This window comes from Macrobrachium rosenbergii, chromosome 30, assembly GCF_040412425.1.
Source record: "Macrobrachium rosenbergii isolate ZJJX-2024 chromosome 30, ASM4041242v1, whole genome shotgun sequence".
In the NCBI taxonomy this organism is placed as follows: domain Eukaryota; kingdom Metazoa; phylum Arthropoda; class Malacostraca; order Decapoda; family Palaemonidae; genus Macrobrachium; species Macrobrachium rosenbergii.
Window position 1 is genome coordinate 13,702,489 of NC_089770.1, and position 13,512 is coordinate 13,716,000.

The 13,512-nt window shown below is 39.1% G+C and overlaps 2 protein-coding genes across 2 annotated transcripts in view; both read left to right on the plus strand.

The window, feature by feature from the left end:
- The first annotated feature begins 7,546 nt into the window (after positions 1-7,546).
- On the plus strand, positions 7,547-12,312 carry LOC136854751 (uncharacterized). The gene is made up of 2 exons (XM_067131338.1): positions 7,547-7,657; positions 11,887-12,312. The coding sequence occupies exons 1-2, from the start codon at positions 7,547-7,549 to the stop codon at positions 12,310-12,312; spliced, it is 537 nt and encodes a 178-aa protein (XP_066987439.1).
- Positions 12,313-13,433: 1,121 nt separating this feature from the next.
- Positions 13,434-13,512, plus strand: part of LOC136855056 (cysteine-rich protein 1-like) — a 15,152-nt gene continuing 15,073 nt past the window's right edge. Inside the window, exon 1 of the mRNA XM_067131823.1 lies at positions 13,434-13,512. This exon is cut by the window's right edge and continues 78 nt beyond it. The gene's annotated coding sequence lies outside the window, so the exon portion shown is untranslated.

Here is a 13,512-nt window from a genome sequence, read left to right on the forward strand (position 1 = left end):
TAAATATCACAAAGATAATGACCCCAAAGAAACATTAGTCCTAGACAACGACCCGCGAACTTTGCTGGGGGTCACTATCTAGGAAAGATCCTCACCTTGTTTTAAGTCACTTTGAAAGGCTGTTCGCGGCTAAGCGTCCCAATTTCATTCCACGAAAACGAATGAAGAAGCAAAAAGAGAGAACGACTCAAAAGAAACAATCCGTTATCGTTCGCAGGATTCGCCGGAGGACTCTCGCAGCTCCTCCGTTGCATAAGGGTCTCTCCTAGCCTCCTCTCCGCCGCGACCATCAACCAGTCTCTGGCAGTTAGCAGAAGTGTCTGCGCAACCACCGTCGCCCAGGCCCCTTGGGCGCATCTCATGTGCTACAGTAACGGCGTGTGCAGCATGTACAACATCCAAGTGCCCTCTAACTATGTAGACCTATCCCAGGACGCCCTGAACTGTTGCACGGATCAACTCAAAGGTTTTATTTGGCTTTTCCCATTTGTACTGTTCTGTTTGGTGAACATAACATTGTCGTGCATTTACATACATACATTATTACGTATACACATAAATAATATATATATATATATATATATATATATATATATATATATATATATATATATATATGTATATGAATATCTAAGAACAAATAGAATGACAATTCTTCAGAGTGACATGGCTTTTGTGCTTCACCTAGGGCTAATGAGCAGTTCTAAGAATGCTGCAAATAACCTTACCTAAAAGATACGACATTATTTCCTTCCTCTTAAGAATGCAGGTCGGTGGGTAAATTGCTGTTTGCCAACACAATTCTGTGTTCTTTCTTTCACCACAGCATGCACAGACGGCCGGACGACCATCGCACACAGTGCTGTGGCTGTTTTCAACTGCACGAGGATGCGATGCAATAATGGTAACCTGGAGGGGATCGCAGAGCCGACAGGTACAGTGGTTGGCAAACAGGCTATACAGCCTCTGAGGGTGCATCCACAGTGTAATTGTAAAACATGTCATCAACATGTCACCAACAAATGTCGGCAACTTACTGCACACACACAGCACAAACTGGTTCAAGACAAGTCAGAGACCTGCTGGTGGTTCTAACGGTTCTCAACATTTTTTGGCCCATGCACCCTTTCACCATGTGTCAGAATGTCAATCACCCCCACCCCCCTTTCCAAAATTGTCTGCCTCGAAAGGTGCATTCCAAATAATATGCATATAATAATAAAAATCCTCGGTCACAATCCCCCCCCTAACCCCGAAGCTCTGAAATTGCCCCCTAGGGGGAATTCCCCCTGGTTGAGAGCCACTCTAACCAGTGCTTCATACGATGATCCAGCATTTGCAATGGGTTCATTCTCCACTTTCAGTCGTCAACTTGTTTTCAACTTGTTTGTGATATGTATACGACAAGTTGCTGAAGTGAGTTTTTGGCATGTTTGGCTGCAGTGTGGACGCGTCCTAACTATTTCACCAACTCACCAGAGAAAATAATTAGAAACATCTTATGTTTACTGTTTACAAGCAAGAGAAACTACAAGGTTTAAACATGAAGCTTAATTTTAAAGTGCCTCTATTTAGAATCTATAAGCTATTCTGCTCATCCCGTGACTTAGCAAACATCATAAGAATGAAGGTACTTTTGGTAGTCATTAGTAGACAGTATAACAACTGCTGATCCTTATATTGGAACTTCACATAAATGAACAAGGAATTTTCCAGTCTAGACGCATTCTGAAAGCAACACAAGTCTCCTCAGAGTAACCACATTATGCCTTTAGATCGCACAATTTTAAGGCCACACGCTTAAGCACTTTAATTTTTAAATGTTTTCATTTATTTTTTCAAAGCATGAAACACCTCATTACACAATCAAAACATACACATCCCTTTTTTGCTGCAATCCTTTCATGCTGGATTTGCTAACTGGAAAATCCCTTCCTCTTGATCTTTCTTTAAGTCATACTTTGATTAGAGTCCCTCCCATTAATAATTCGGTTCAACTGCGATTTTCTAATAGGCCTACACTTGAAACTTATAAACCAAAGTGAGAGACCTCTTTATTTTTGGCCGGACAAATTTACCTTATCAAACTTGACCCGACCCTCGTGACGAACGTCCAAAGCATGGATCAGAACGAAAAATATGACTAACATTAAAAGCAGAATCAAAGCGAAGCGATCAAAGGGAATGAAATCAGTCTCTGTCTGTCATGTTTCAGGGAAGAAGAAGAAGAAACTAAGCACTGTTGATACTACACAGTCATTTAGGGCCCCCTCTAACAGTTTGCCTTTTATCGCTGATATAATGGATAAAGTGACACTTTAACTTCTCAAAAGTACGAAATACGATTAGACCATCCATATCTTAAGCCACATTTGAACGACAGTAACCTCAGTCAGGCAATAATTGTTCAAGGGAAAACGTTGGACAGTGTACAGCGCGATTTGAAAGATTACAGAACGAACCTGAAATTCTGCCAAAAATGATTCATCAAGTTTATTGTTTTGTATCCTTAATTCAAGTTTTCCCTTCTGTAAGAAGGAAAGTTCAACCTTTTGATTCCAACGACCTTCAGGAGGCGACTTCAGACTCATCAGTTATCAAGTTGGCTGTATCTACGCACATCGAGTAGTCATGAATTGGCAGTCCGCACGAGACAACTGCAAGTCCTATGGTACAGACTTATACGTCCCTTACAAGGACCAAGATGTGGCGGCTTTACGTGATTATGTACAGACACTGGCTGGTAAGAACCAAGTTTGTCTCTTTCACTCCTCACACACACACACACACACACACACACACACACACACACACACACACACATATATATATATATATATATATATATATATATATATATATATACATATATTACGTGTATATACATATTTCAGAAAATACGGTCGCTTTAATATTACGGTGTTATATAGTTGTGATGAAAGGGAGTAGCTGTGAGATGGAACTAGGGCAAAAGCCGTCACTTGCAGAATCGTTGTATTCAGCAAATACTTCGTTACATCTGCAGTTAATTTGATGAACACACAATATCGGCGAGTCATATGACCGAGTTGGTATGTGGGTGTATGAGTTCGTACGTTAGAAATCTAGATTTTGTGTCTAATTCTGCCCAAAAATTAGTCCGATCGTTCATTAGCGGAGCTAGAGCGAGATCGTGAAGACATTATCTTTGAGTGTTGCAATCTCTTAGAATTGGCAGAATAAGGTGGTGGTGGTGGTGGTGAGAACATTGTGGTGAGAACATGGTGATGATGTTATCATGGTGGTGTGATTATAGAAAGACAGATGCAAACCTTGCAATGTCTAAATTTCCCATGTGGTACACTTTTTGAGACTAGACCTTACAATGTCTAAGATAGAGTATGTGAGAGTTTTTGAATTTGCAGGCTATTAGCCACAATCAGATTTTTAGTTGGACTGAGACTAAATCTTGAGTTAGATGTTTCTTACTTGATAATTTCATTTATGACGCATTTTAATCTTTGCTTTGTTTGTTCATTACTTGTTGGGTTGCTTTAAATAATAAATCTGTTTTTGTAGGAAAGATTGCGTTTCCTTAGATGACCCATTTCATTTCTTTAATGTGGAATGCGAGAACGAAAGAGATCTTTGTGCTGTCTGAGAGAGAGAGAGAGAGAGAGAGAGAGAGAGAGAGAGAGAGAGAGAGAGAGAGAGAGAGAGAGAGAGAGAGAGAGAGGGGGAGGTCTGCGTGAATTGAGTGTTCAGGGAGAGGGAGAAAAGGGGCGAAATTCCATGCCTTTCCTGAAGGTAGATCGCTAAAGGCAATCGTTACGTAGTATTCCTACACGGAATATTGAGTCTGTTTCCAAGGGTGGTTACATATATGTATATGTATATATTTATACATATAATATACAGTATATATATATACTGTATATATAAAGGGAATAACAATGTGATATAAAATATCAACAAAGCACAGGGCCACGAAGAATGTGAAACAACAGAGTGCACAATCTTTCACCTTTACTCTAAGCCATTTCCGAGCAAACTACATGCAGTGGAACAAAGATTACACAGCAGACTCGGTTTCATAAACGCAACTAAGGTTCAAGGGGGTATCAAACCATTTTAACGCACAAAAACGTCTTTACGTTAGAAATGTTTTTTGGGTAAGGAGCAGCTGTCAAGAATTAACTCAGGTACTAGAATAGAACAGGATGAGGTATAGCATATTAACTAGCTTTTTCCTGGCCCAAGGAAAATTGTTTAAGCAGAGAGGACTTTGAAATAAAACCCTAGAGGCCAACATCAATTTCAATACAGCTTTAATAGAAGTGATTTAGGGATAGGTATAATTACTTCTGTCTGGAAGATTCACTAAGGTCAGCAAACCAGGATCGCGAGCTGGGGAAAGTGATCCTTCTCTCACTATTCCTGGAAGAGAGGAAAGATCTTTTTTGAATCTTATAAGGGAACCTCTAGAGGGACTTCCTTAGTGACCCTAAAAGAACAACGGTCATGCTGCCAAAGAAGCAGGTGCCTTAGGTCACAAAAAGCCGTTCACGTAGCTAATATGTCAAGTAAAGCCAACTGATCACCCTAGAGGAATAATATGCAAACATGGCTTGCCCTAGCTTTTGGTCCCGAAAGCGTGTCTCGGAAATGAAATCACAACCTTGCAGTAATACAGTCTACTTTGTTTATTCCCTCAAATCAATGTTCTGTTAACTCTGAACGAGAGTAATCTGCTTCATGAACACTAGAGTAATCAGTACATTGGTTTTTATTAAATCTATGGTAATTACACCTCAGAAAGGCATACACTTATTACCTTTGTACAGTACTTGTTTTACAAGTTTCATACAATAGTTAATAACTTCCTTTATGATACTGTAACTATTTTACCATGGTATTTTTCACCTGCATGCCCTACTTGTTTTATTTCGTATCTTACCGAGGCTATTTGGTAAGCAATCTAGACTTTTCTGATAAGTCACATCATTGCCTCTGCAAGCAATAATGTAAAAAAAAAAAGTCTTTTTGCTTTCTGTTTCTATGCTGTCTGTCTAGCTGTACAAGGCAGTTGATTAAATTCAGAAAATGATGCAGCTCTGGGCTTTGAGTCAGAAATTTTGTTTATATTGTTCCAGTACTGAGAGAGTTCAGTGGTATGTTCAAGAACCGCAGAATAATCACAGTCTGTGCTTGGATAACAGACTTGCTAGTAAAACTGAATGCTACATAGCTGGACCGTAGGTTGTTGAGGGAATTTAATGCTATTGCGCCTGGACTACAGACGTACTGGGGACATTCTGTGCAATGGGCATGGACAGCAGATTTCCTAGGAAAATTTAATAATTTTGAAAGTACTTGTATTTCATTTATTGATGCCCAGCAAATATCGCTATGTAATGCTGGCATGATGCATTAATTCTACCTTCAAATGACAACAGTTATCTCTTTTTTCTTATATGTTCAGGTGTGAGCTACTGGATTGGTATAAATTCTCTGCATTGGGTGGATGGAAAGTCCGTCAACTCAACCGCGTGGGATTCTGGTCAACCAGACGGATCTACACAGTGTGGAGTGCTTTACAAGGACCGTAGCTTCAATCTTCATGATGACTGGTGTACTACAAGTTACTACTCTGTCTGCCAGCTTAAGTAACCCACAAAGGATCTTGGTGTTTTTGCTGAAACTCTGCGATGATCACCACTTTCATAGCGACAATTTAAGAGAGATTCTTATCAAATATAAAACAAAATGTGGCTTGAATAATTAAGGGTCGTAAAAGCAATAGGCCTAACTTATTTTCGCAAAGCTCAGATTGAGATATAGGTAATTTAGGTGTAGAATCCTACGCTTAGCATCCTGTAAATGTCAAATCTGATGGAAATTTGTGAGAAATAAACCAAGTATGATACTGGTATCAAATTTAATCTATCAGGGGCGACACAAACCAGAAAATCAAATATACTGAAGTTGACGAATTCAAGCAAATGCTCACACCAGCTATGCCAGCAAAGGATAATTTAACTTTCCCTGTTTGAAGGACTCAGTTGGCTTCCTTGCAGGAAAATCCTGATGCTACCAAAGCATCTTCTGATATTCGAAGGTTTCTATGGACCTGTCATTAATTGGACACTGTGATAGGGCAAAATTCAGAATCCCTGACCAGACCAGACGTGAAAAATGGTTTAACTCTCATAAGAAATAAGACAAGGGTTGGAGCCTACAAAATGCTTTTTGCTTATTTCAATAAAAAGGGCAGATTTCAAGCATTACACTGCGTCTTAAACACAAACATATATTTCATTTATGGTATAGGACATTAGCTAGTCATGGCAATTAAAAGTTGTATATGACAGAAGTGAAGTATGTGTTAGAATTTATAGGTGGGAGAGTGCTGGTTTGGTGTGGGTTTGAAGATGAGACGGGGTTGGGTTTTCTCTTAGTGGCTCTGTTTGTTATCCTTTTGGATGGAGAGACGCACGAAGCCAAAAAAAGTCTATCTACGTCTCCTTTGGAGTAAAAGACTTTCTTAGCTGAACGACTTAGTGAGTCTTTGTCTTCTAAGCGTTGCGCTGCTATAGCTGGATGTGCAATATAAACAGCACTTGCAGAAAAATGCAAGGGACTGGGTTCACAGTTTTCACTACTCAAGATCTGATAGTAAGGGGCCCCCTGCTTAAAAAACATCCTGATTTCTAGGTGTCTACTGTGGTCCCTCACTACCACCTGGTGTGAAATGACTTGGTTACTGTTGGACTCTAGAATTCTCTCTCCTCACTTTTTGCAAACATATACAAGTTCATCAGTGTGTAGACTGGCAGGATATGAATTTAACATTTGAATTTTGAATAATGGGCATCGACTGTCCAAAATGTGATTCCAGCTTAAAGCAAAGGTGCTTTTATTTTTTGTGTGTAGTCCTTCTGGTTCCACTGTGTGATTTGTCCTTTGTGAAGGGTTCTTTGTAAGCAGTCCTACTTTGTGAATGATCCCTCTTGGTGAGTGGTTCTACTTATGAGTAGTACTTCTTTGTGAGTGGTTCTACTTATGTTATGAATAGTCCTTCTTTATGAGTGGTTCTACTTATGAGTAGTCCTTCTTTGTGAGTGGTTCTACTTATGTTATGAATAGTCCTTCTTTGTGAGTGGTTCTACTTATGTTATGAATAGTCCTTCTTTGTGAGTGGTTCTACTTATGCTATGAATAGTCCTTCTTTGTGAGTGGTTCTACTTATGAGTAGTCTTTCTTTGCGAGTGGTTCTACTTATGATAGTCAGTCTTTGTGACTGGTTCTACTTACGAGTACTCTTTCTTTGATAAGGGTGAAAGAACCACATCTGTTCGAGAATGACACTCTTACGCTATTCTGTTTGATTTTTGCCATGATTCTAGCACGTAGTGTCTGTGGTCACTGGTGCGGTTAGCACCAAAAGATGTTTTCACACAGAGAGGAAGTCTTTCGACATGAATGAAGTCTAGAGTACTGCTCTAGTTATAATAACTCATTTATCCTTACATATATGAAATTGCTCTTGGTGAGTGTATTGTACATAATGATGGTAATAGCCGAAGGTGTTATTAGACCTTGGTTACACCTCTCACCAGGGAAGCCATTAGGAGAGGTCAAGAGGTCAGGAGGGTGGAAAAGGAAGGGCAGATCTGATGTTTGCGCCTCCCTGTGTGTATGTATGCGTAAGTGCGCGCACTGTATGGGCGTGACATCACACAAAATTGTATTGTCACACACCACCAGTTAGTTCACTGCATTTAACAAATATGTTGAAATTCCACACTATTATGTTTGGAATTTATTTTTGATGATGAATTTGAGAATTATCTCAAAGTTCTTTATGTTCATGTAAACTTTGTAAATCAGTTCTGTATTCGTGGTCATTTTGTAATTTGTCCCCTTTTCCCCAATAAGACCCGAATCATAAGCTTCTTGGCTCAACTTTTGAGGTGACCTGTTATCAGATGTCGTGTAGTGGTGTGTGTGTGGTGTGTGTGTGTGTGTGTGTGTGTGTGTGTGTGTGTGTGTGTGTGTGGACTTAGAAAGGGTGATTGCCCTTATCCTTTGAACTTTGTTGTAACTTGGTTCACTTGAGTGCTGTTGAATTGAGCAATTAATTTCCATTTGTCTCTTATATATTACTCTCTGACATGTTTAACCTTAAGTTATTAAATTAATTTCAACTTTGAATTCAACAAGTACGTTTCAATATCCCTCCATTTTATTTCATTTTCCTGTGTTTCAATTAATGAATGGCGAATATAATTTTATCTGATAAACTTGTATTGTGTTCATACTTTAAAGTTACGCAAGTAACTTATAGAAACGAGATAACATATAGCAAGTCCTCTAAGGTCTGAAAATCAACCCGTGGGTACTCATTTGAGATTGGGTAGGGAGAGCAAGATTTAGAGAGAGAGAGAGAGAGAGAGAGAGAGAGAGAGAGAGAGAGAGAGAGAGAGAGAGAGAGTACTCCTCTAAGGTCTGAAAATCAACCCGTGGGTACTCGCAAGATTTAGAGAGAGAGAGAGAGAGAGAGAGAGAGAGAGAGAGAGAGAGAGAGAGAGAGAGAGAGAGAGAGAGAGAGAGAGAGAGGCGCGTACCTCTCGTCCTGTCTCACAGCAACTTATGATTTGAGTCACGTCTATAAGAACTGCTCAGTAAGTGGAAATACTTAATTGTGGTACTATTCATAAAGAATATTAGCGTGTTATCCTCGTTAGTCTGAATTGGGTTGAGAGATATAATCTCCCCGTAATTTAGAAACCGCAAAGGGAGCCTTGTGGTGTTGTTGTTACGTAAGGCTTTTAGCGGTTTTTGACCAAGTAACAACACTGAGCATATAGTCCACTTTGTCCATACAATCACTTTTTCGCCACAACCAGAATATGAGGATTTTTCCTTCCAGTACACACGAGGATACACCTAAGTTTCTGGTTCTTACGTAATGTCAGACAGCAGTTGGATGCCAAGATGTGTCATATGAATGTCGGATATATTCCTAAGAGCAATTATCATGTTTAGTTTTCATGGTCCTGAAAATTCCTCGGCATCCTCACCCCCATTTTGCTGATTAAAGGGCTCAGTTTCAAATCTACTCTCTGGGTGTATAGACTGTTTAGGTTAAGCGGGCTTATGCCAGCATGGGACCTTGCCTACAGCCTGCTCAAGTGTTATAAAAAATGAAATGGCATAAGAGGCCTGGTGTGGGCTTCTTGACTCTGAAATGCAAACAGAGACTAGTTGTCTATGTGGGCCCCTTGACCCTGAAATACCAACAGAGGATAGTCCATAGTAAATTGGCCTTATACCAGCAAAAGGTCTCGCTCTTGGAATAGATCATAGCAAAACAAACCAGCATATGGATGCCGAATATTTATAGATATATAATATTTATAACTAACTCCAGATTACGAGACTCTGATCATTCCTATTTCAGTATTTGCGCAAACAATTTAATGGTTTGTTTTTAATAGATTACTAGATAAGGTATGCGATAATCATGAGCATGACGAAGACATAAACGTTACTTCTGTTTTAAGTTCGTTAAAAACATGTAAGCAAATTATATTAGTCTCTGCTTAAATAACATTTTCTTTGAATACTTATATCAGTTAATAGAAAACGTATATCTATGGGTAACTATTTTTAAGTGATGTAGGCGACCTCTTCAAGAGAACACTTACTTTTTTCCTTCTCACGCACATTGTTGCTTTCTTGAAGGGTATATATATATATATATATATATATATATATATATATATATATATATATATATATATATATATATATATATATATATATATATATATATATATATATATATATATATATATATAATGATATATAAAGCGTGCGAATTTTATACGAACAACATACGTCAAGAAATTGCAAGGTTTGAATAATTTTATTTCAACTCCCTGAAGAAATTAGTTTCTTTACGGAAGTGTCAAATGCAAATACAATTTTGGGGAAGTGACGCCTGGAAACCAGTCACATCCAAAAGGACCGAACATAATATATGAACCATCATAAATTAAAAAGGAAATGATCTATTTTAGAATGGCTCCCCTGTGTAATCTTCAAATATGCTATAATAATCAGAAAGTATCTTGCGAGACACATTCTTTAGCCTTTTAGTGCTTTCGAATGATGCATCCAGCTTACGGAAAACAATAAAAAGATGTCAAAATGCAATGTTTATATTGTGCTATTTAAGGGATTATGTTGTTAAACGAAAACAGGAAAAAAATACAGTAAAAATATTTGCTCTAAATTTTTTCACTGTATTTGGTGAAATTTTTATCGCTTCGTGAAGTATCAATCACTGGAGAAAACCAAGTTTCAGTGAATAAAGAAAAATGCCACTGGAGAAAACCAAGTTTCAATGACTAAAGAAAACAGCCACTGGAGAAAACCAAGTTTCAGTGAATAAAGAAAAAAGCCACTGGAGAAAACCAAGTTTCAGTGAATAAAGAAAAAAAGCCACTGGAGAAAACCAAGTTTCAGTGAATAAAGAAAAAAGCCACTGGAGAAAACCAAGTTTCAGTGAATAAAGAAAAAGCCACTGAGAAAACCAAGTTTCAGTTAATAAAGAAAAAGCCACTGGAAAACCAAGTTTCAGTTAATAAAGAAAAAGCCACTGGAGAAAACCAAGTTTCAGTTAATAAAGAGAAAAGCCACTATAGAAAACCAAGTTTAGGTGAATAAAGAAAAAAGCCACTATAGAAAACCAAGTTTCAGTGAATAAAGAAAAAAGCCACTGGAGAAAACCAAGTTTCAGTGAATAAAGAAAAAAAGCCACTGGAGAAAACCAAGTTTCAGTGAATAAAGAAAAAAGCCACTGGAGAAAACCAAGTTTCAGTGAATAAAGAAAAAAGCCACTGGAGAAAACCAAGTTTCAGTTAATAAAGAAAAAAGCCACTGGAGAAAACCAAGTTTCAGTTAATAAAGAAAAAATTGAGAAAAACCAGTTTCAGTTAATAAAGAAAAAAGCCACTATAGAAAACCAAGTTTAGGTGAATAAAGAAAAAAGCCACTATAGACAACCAAGTTTCAGTGAACAAAGATAAAAGCCACTGTAGAAAACCAAGTTTATGTAAATGAATATATAAACAGGAGCTTTCGACCTCAGCTGAAGAGGACCTTAATGAAGGTCGAAAGCTTCTGCTTTTATATTTATTCACTTCAACTTGTCTTTCTGCAGTGGCTTTTTTCTTTATTCACTTAAACTTGCCTTTCTATAGTGGCTTTTTTCTTTATTCACTTAATACTTGGCTTTCTGTAGTGACTCTTTTCTTTATTCATTTAAACTTGGTTTTCTATAGTGGCTTTTTTCTTTATTCATTTAAACCGGTTTTTCTATAGTGGCTTTTGTCTTCACGAAAGTGAAATTATACATTACAAGAAATAAAACTGAGAACGATTTAATAAAACATCTGAGTTAATGACTGGATTGCTGAGAGAATGCGCGACTGAATGGCTTATACAGAGGTCTTCAAGTTACACTCTACCCCGACGAAAGCAGATACCTAGGCTAGACAGTGCCCAGTGTCATAAATGAAAATCATTTATACAAACTGAGGTCAGAAAGATGTACAAAACGACATGGTCACCTTTTGACGATTGTAAATGAAATTTAGAAAATCTATACACAAAGGCTAAGGGTACTGCAAAAATGAAAGAACCTGCTGTCGCAACAATATTCCTTTTTCCCAATTTTTACAAAACTGAATACTGATTTCAAACGTCTGGAGAGGCCAGAAGATACTACAAGATAGATCAGTATCTGGAGGAAGGTTAAGAAAAACCACAATAATGATAAGAGAGTGTGAGCATTTGTCGAAATGTGCCGGTCAATAGAGCGTCTTCGCTGACTTGCAGATATTTCTAGGAGGCCAGAACACTGAATCATTTTACAATGGCCGGAGAGCCAGAGAAGGGCCAAAGGGAGAAAAAAGACACTTGGAGTGCCAGAGAAGGGCCAAAGGGGAAAAAGACACTTTGAGTGCCAGAGAAGGGCCAAAGGGAGAAAAAAGACACTTGGAGAGCCAGAGAAGGGGCCAAAGGGAGAAAAAGACACTTGAGAGCCAGAGAAGGGCCAAAGGGAGAAAAAGACACTTGGAGAGCCAGAGAAGGGACAAAGGTAGAAAAAAGACACTTGGAGAGCCAGAGAAGGGCCAAAGGGAGAAAAAAGACACTTGGAGAGCCAGAGAAGGGCCAAAGGGAGAAAAAAGACACTTGGAGAGCCAGAGAAGGGCCAAAGGGAGAAAAAAGACACTTGGAGAGCCAGAGAAGGGACAAAGGTAGAAAAAAGACACTTGGAGAGCCAGAGAAGGGCCAAAGGGAGAAAAAAGACACTTGGAGAGCCAGAGAAGGGCCAAAGGGAGAAAAAAGACACTTGGAGAGCCAGAGAAGGGACAAAGGTAGAAAAAAGACACTTTACCAGACAACAGCTTTCAGTAGACAAGCATACCTGTGCTAATTCACACGATACCCATTTCCATACAGCTTTTAATGACCAGCTGTACAAACTTACTGACTGGGGAACTGCTGTTATTAATGTCCACTTTGAAAAGGAAATCACAAATATGTTGTAGCTGACGAGGCATTTGAACCCGGAGATTTATATTTTTTGAGGCGCGAGCTGGACTCCGTGGCAATATGTCCAAATGTACATATGCTGTTTGGACTCCGTGGCAATGTGTCCAAATGTATATACGCTGTTTCATGAAGATCTATTTTCCTGTCCTTCAGATATGCTAGCACGCGCATGCCAGCGCGCAGCTGCACCCTACGAAGGTCTTTGGAGAAGGTACTGAAGGGGTAGCATTGAAAATGTCCTCGTCATAAGGGAGATAGGCCAACAAGGACCAGTGCATATTGAATCAAAGTCACGTGACAGTGGTATCCACATCACTGGCGACGACAATCAAAGGAAACACTGATAAAATTCGAGAAATATAGCAGGACTACCCGGCAAAAATCCTTTGATTGAAATGGACCGAATCCTCATCAATTTCCAAACTCCACAGGTGACTCTTCACCTCTGCTGCGCGTTGCCAAGGCCACGCAACCAGTATTTTGAATCTTTTCTTTGCCAGCTATCCATGCAGACATTTTATTTTCTAAAATACTCCCCCTATCTGATGAACTCATGACCACTCAGTGCTGCAACTTTCCCCTCCTGCTTTCCCGATACCTTCGAATGACCTTTGACCGCACTCACACGCAAGCAGACACTCGTACATGTGCGTCAAATCCACGTATACGTACCCCAAGAGAAAATCGTCCAACAGATAATATACCGGGAGCGTATTCCGTGCGCGTGGGTTGCAGGTGCTGCTGCTGGCCGATAAGGCCACGAATCGCGCTCTGAGAGAGAGAGAGAGAGAGAGAGAGAGAGAGAGAGAGAGAGAGAGAGAGAGTTGTACAGGTTGGGCAACTGGTGTCCGCAACAGTTGTGCAGTGAAGCCAGAGGACAGAAGACGTACGTTGAAACCCTCCGAC

Coding starts and splice junctions, on each gene's coding strand:
- LOC136854751 (XM_067131338.1), top strand. CDS start 7,547: ATGATGGTAATAGCCGAAGGTGTTATTAGACCTTGGTTACACCTCTCA. Junction 7,658..11,886: donor AAAGGAAGGGCAGATCTGAT/GTTTGCGCCTCC, acceptor GCTGACTTGCAG/ATATTTCTAGGAGGCCAGAA.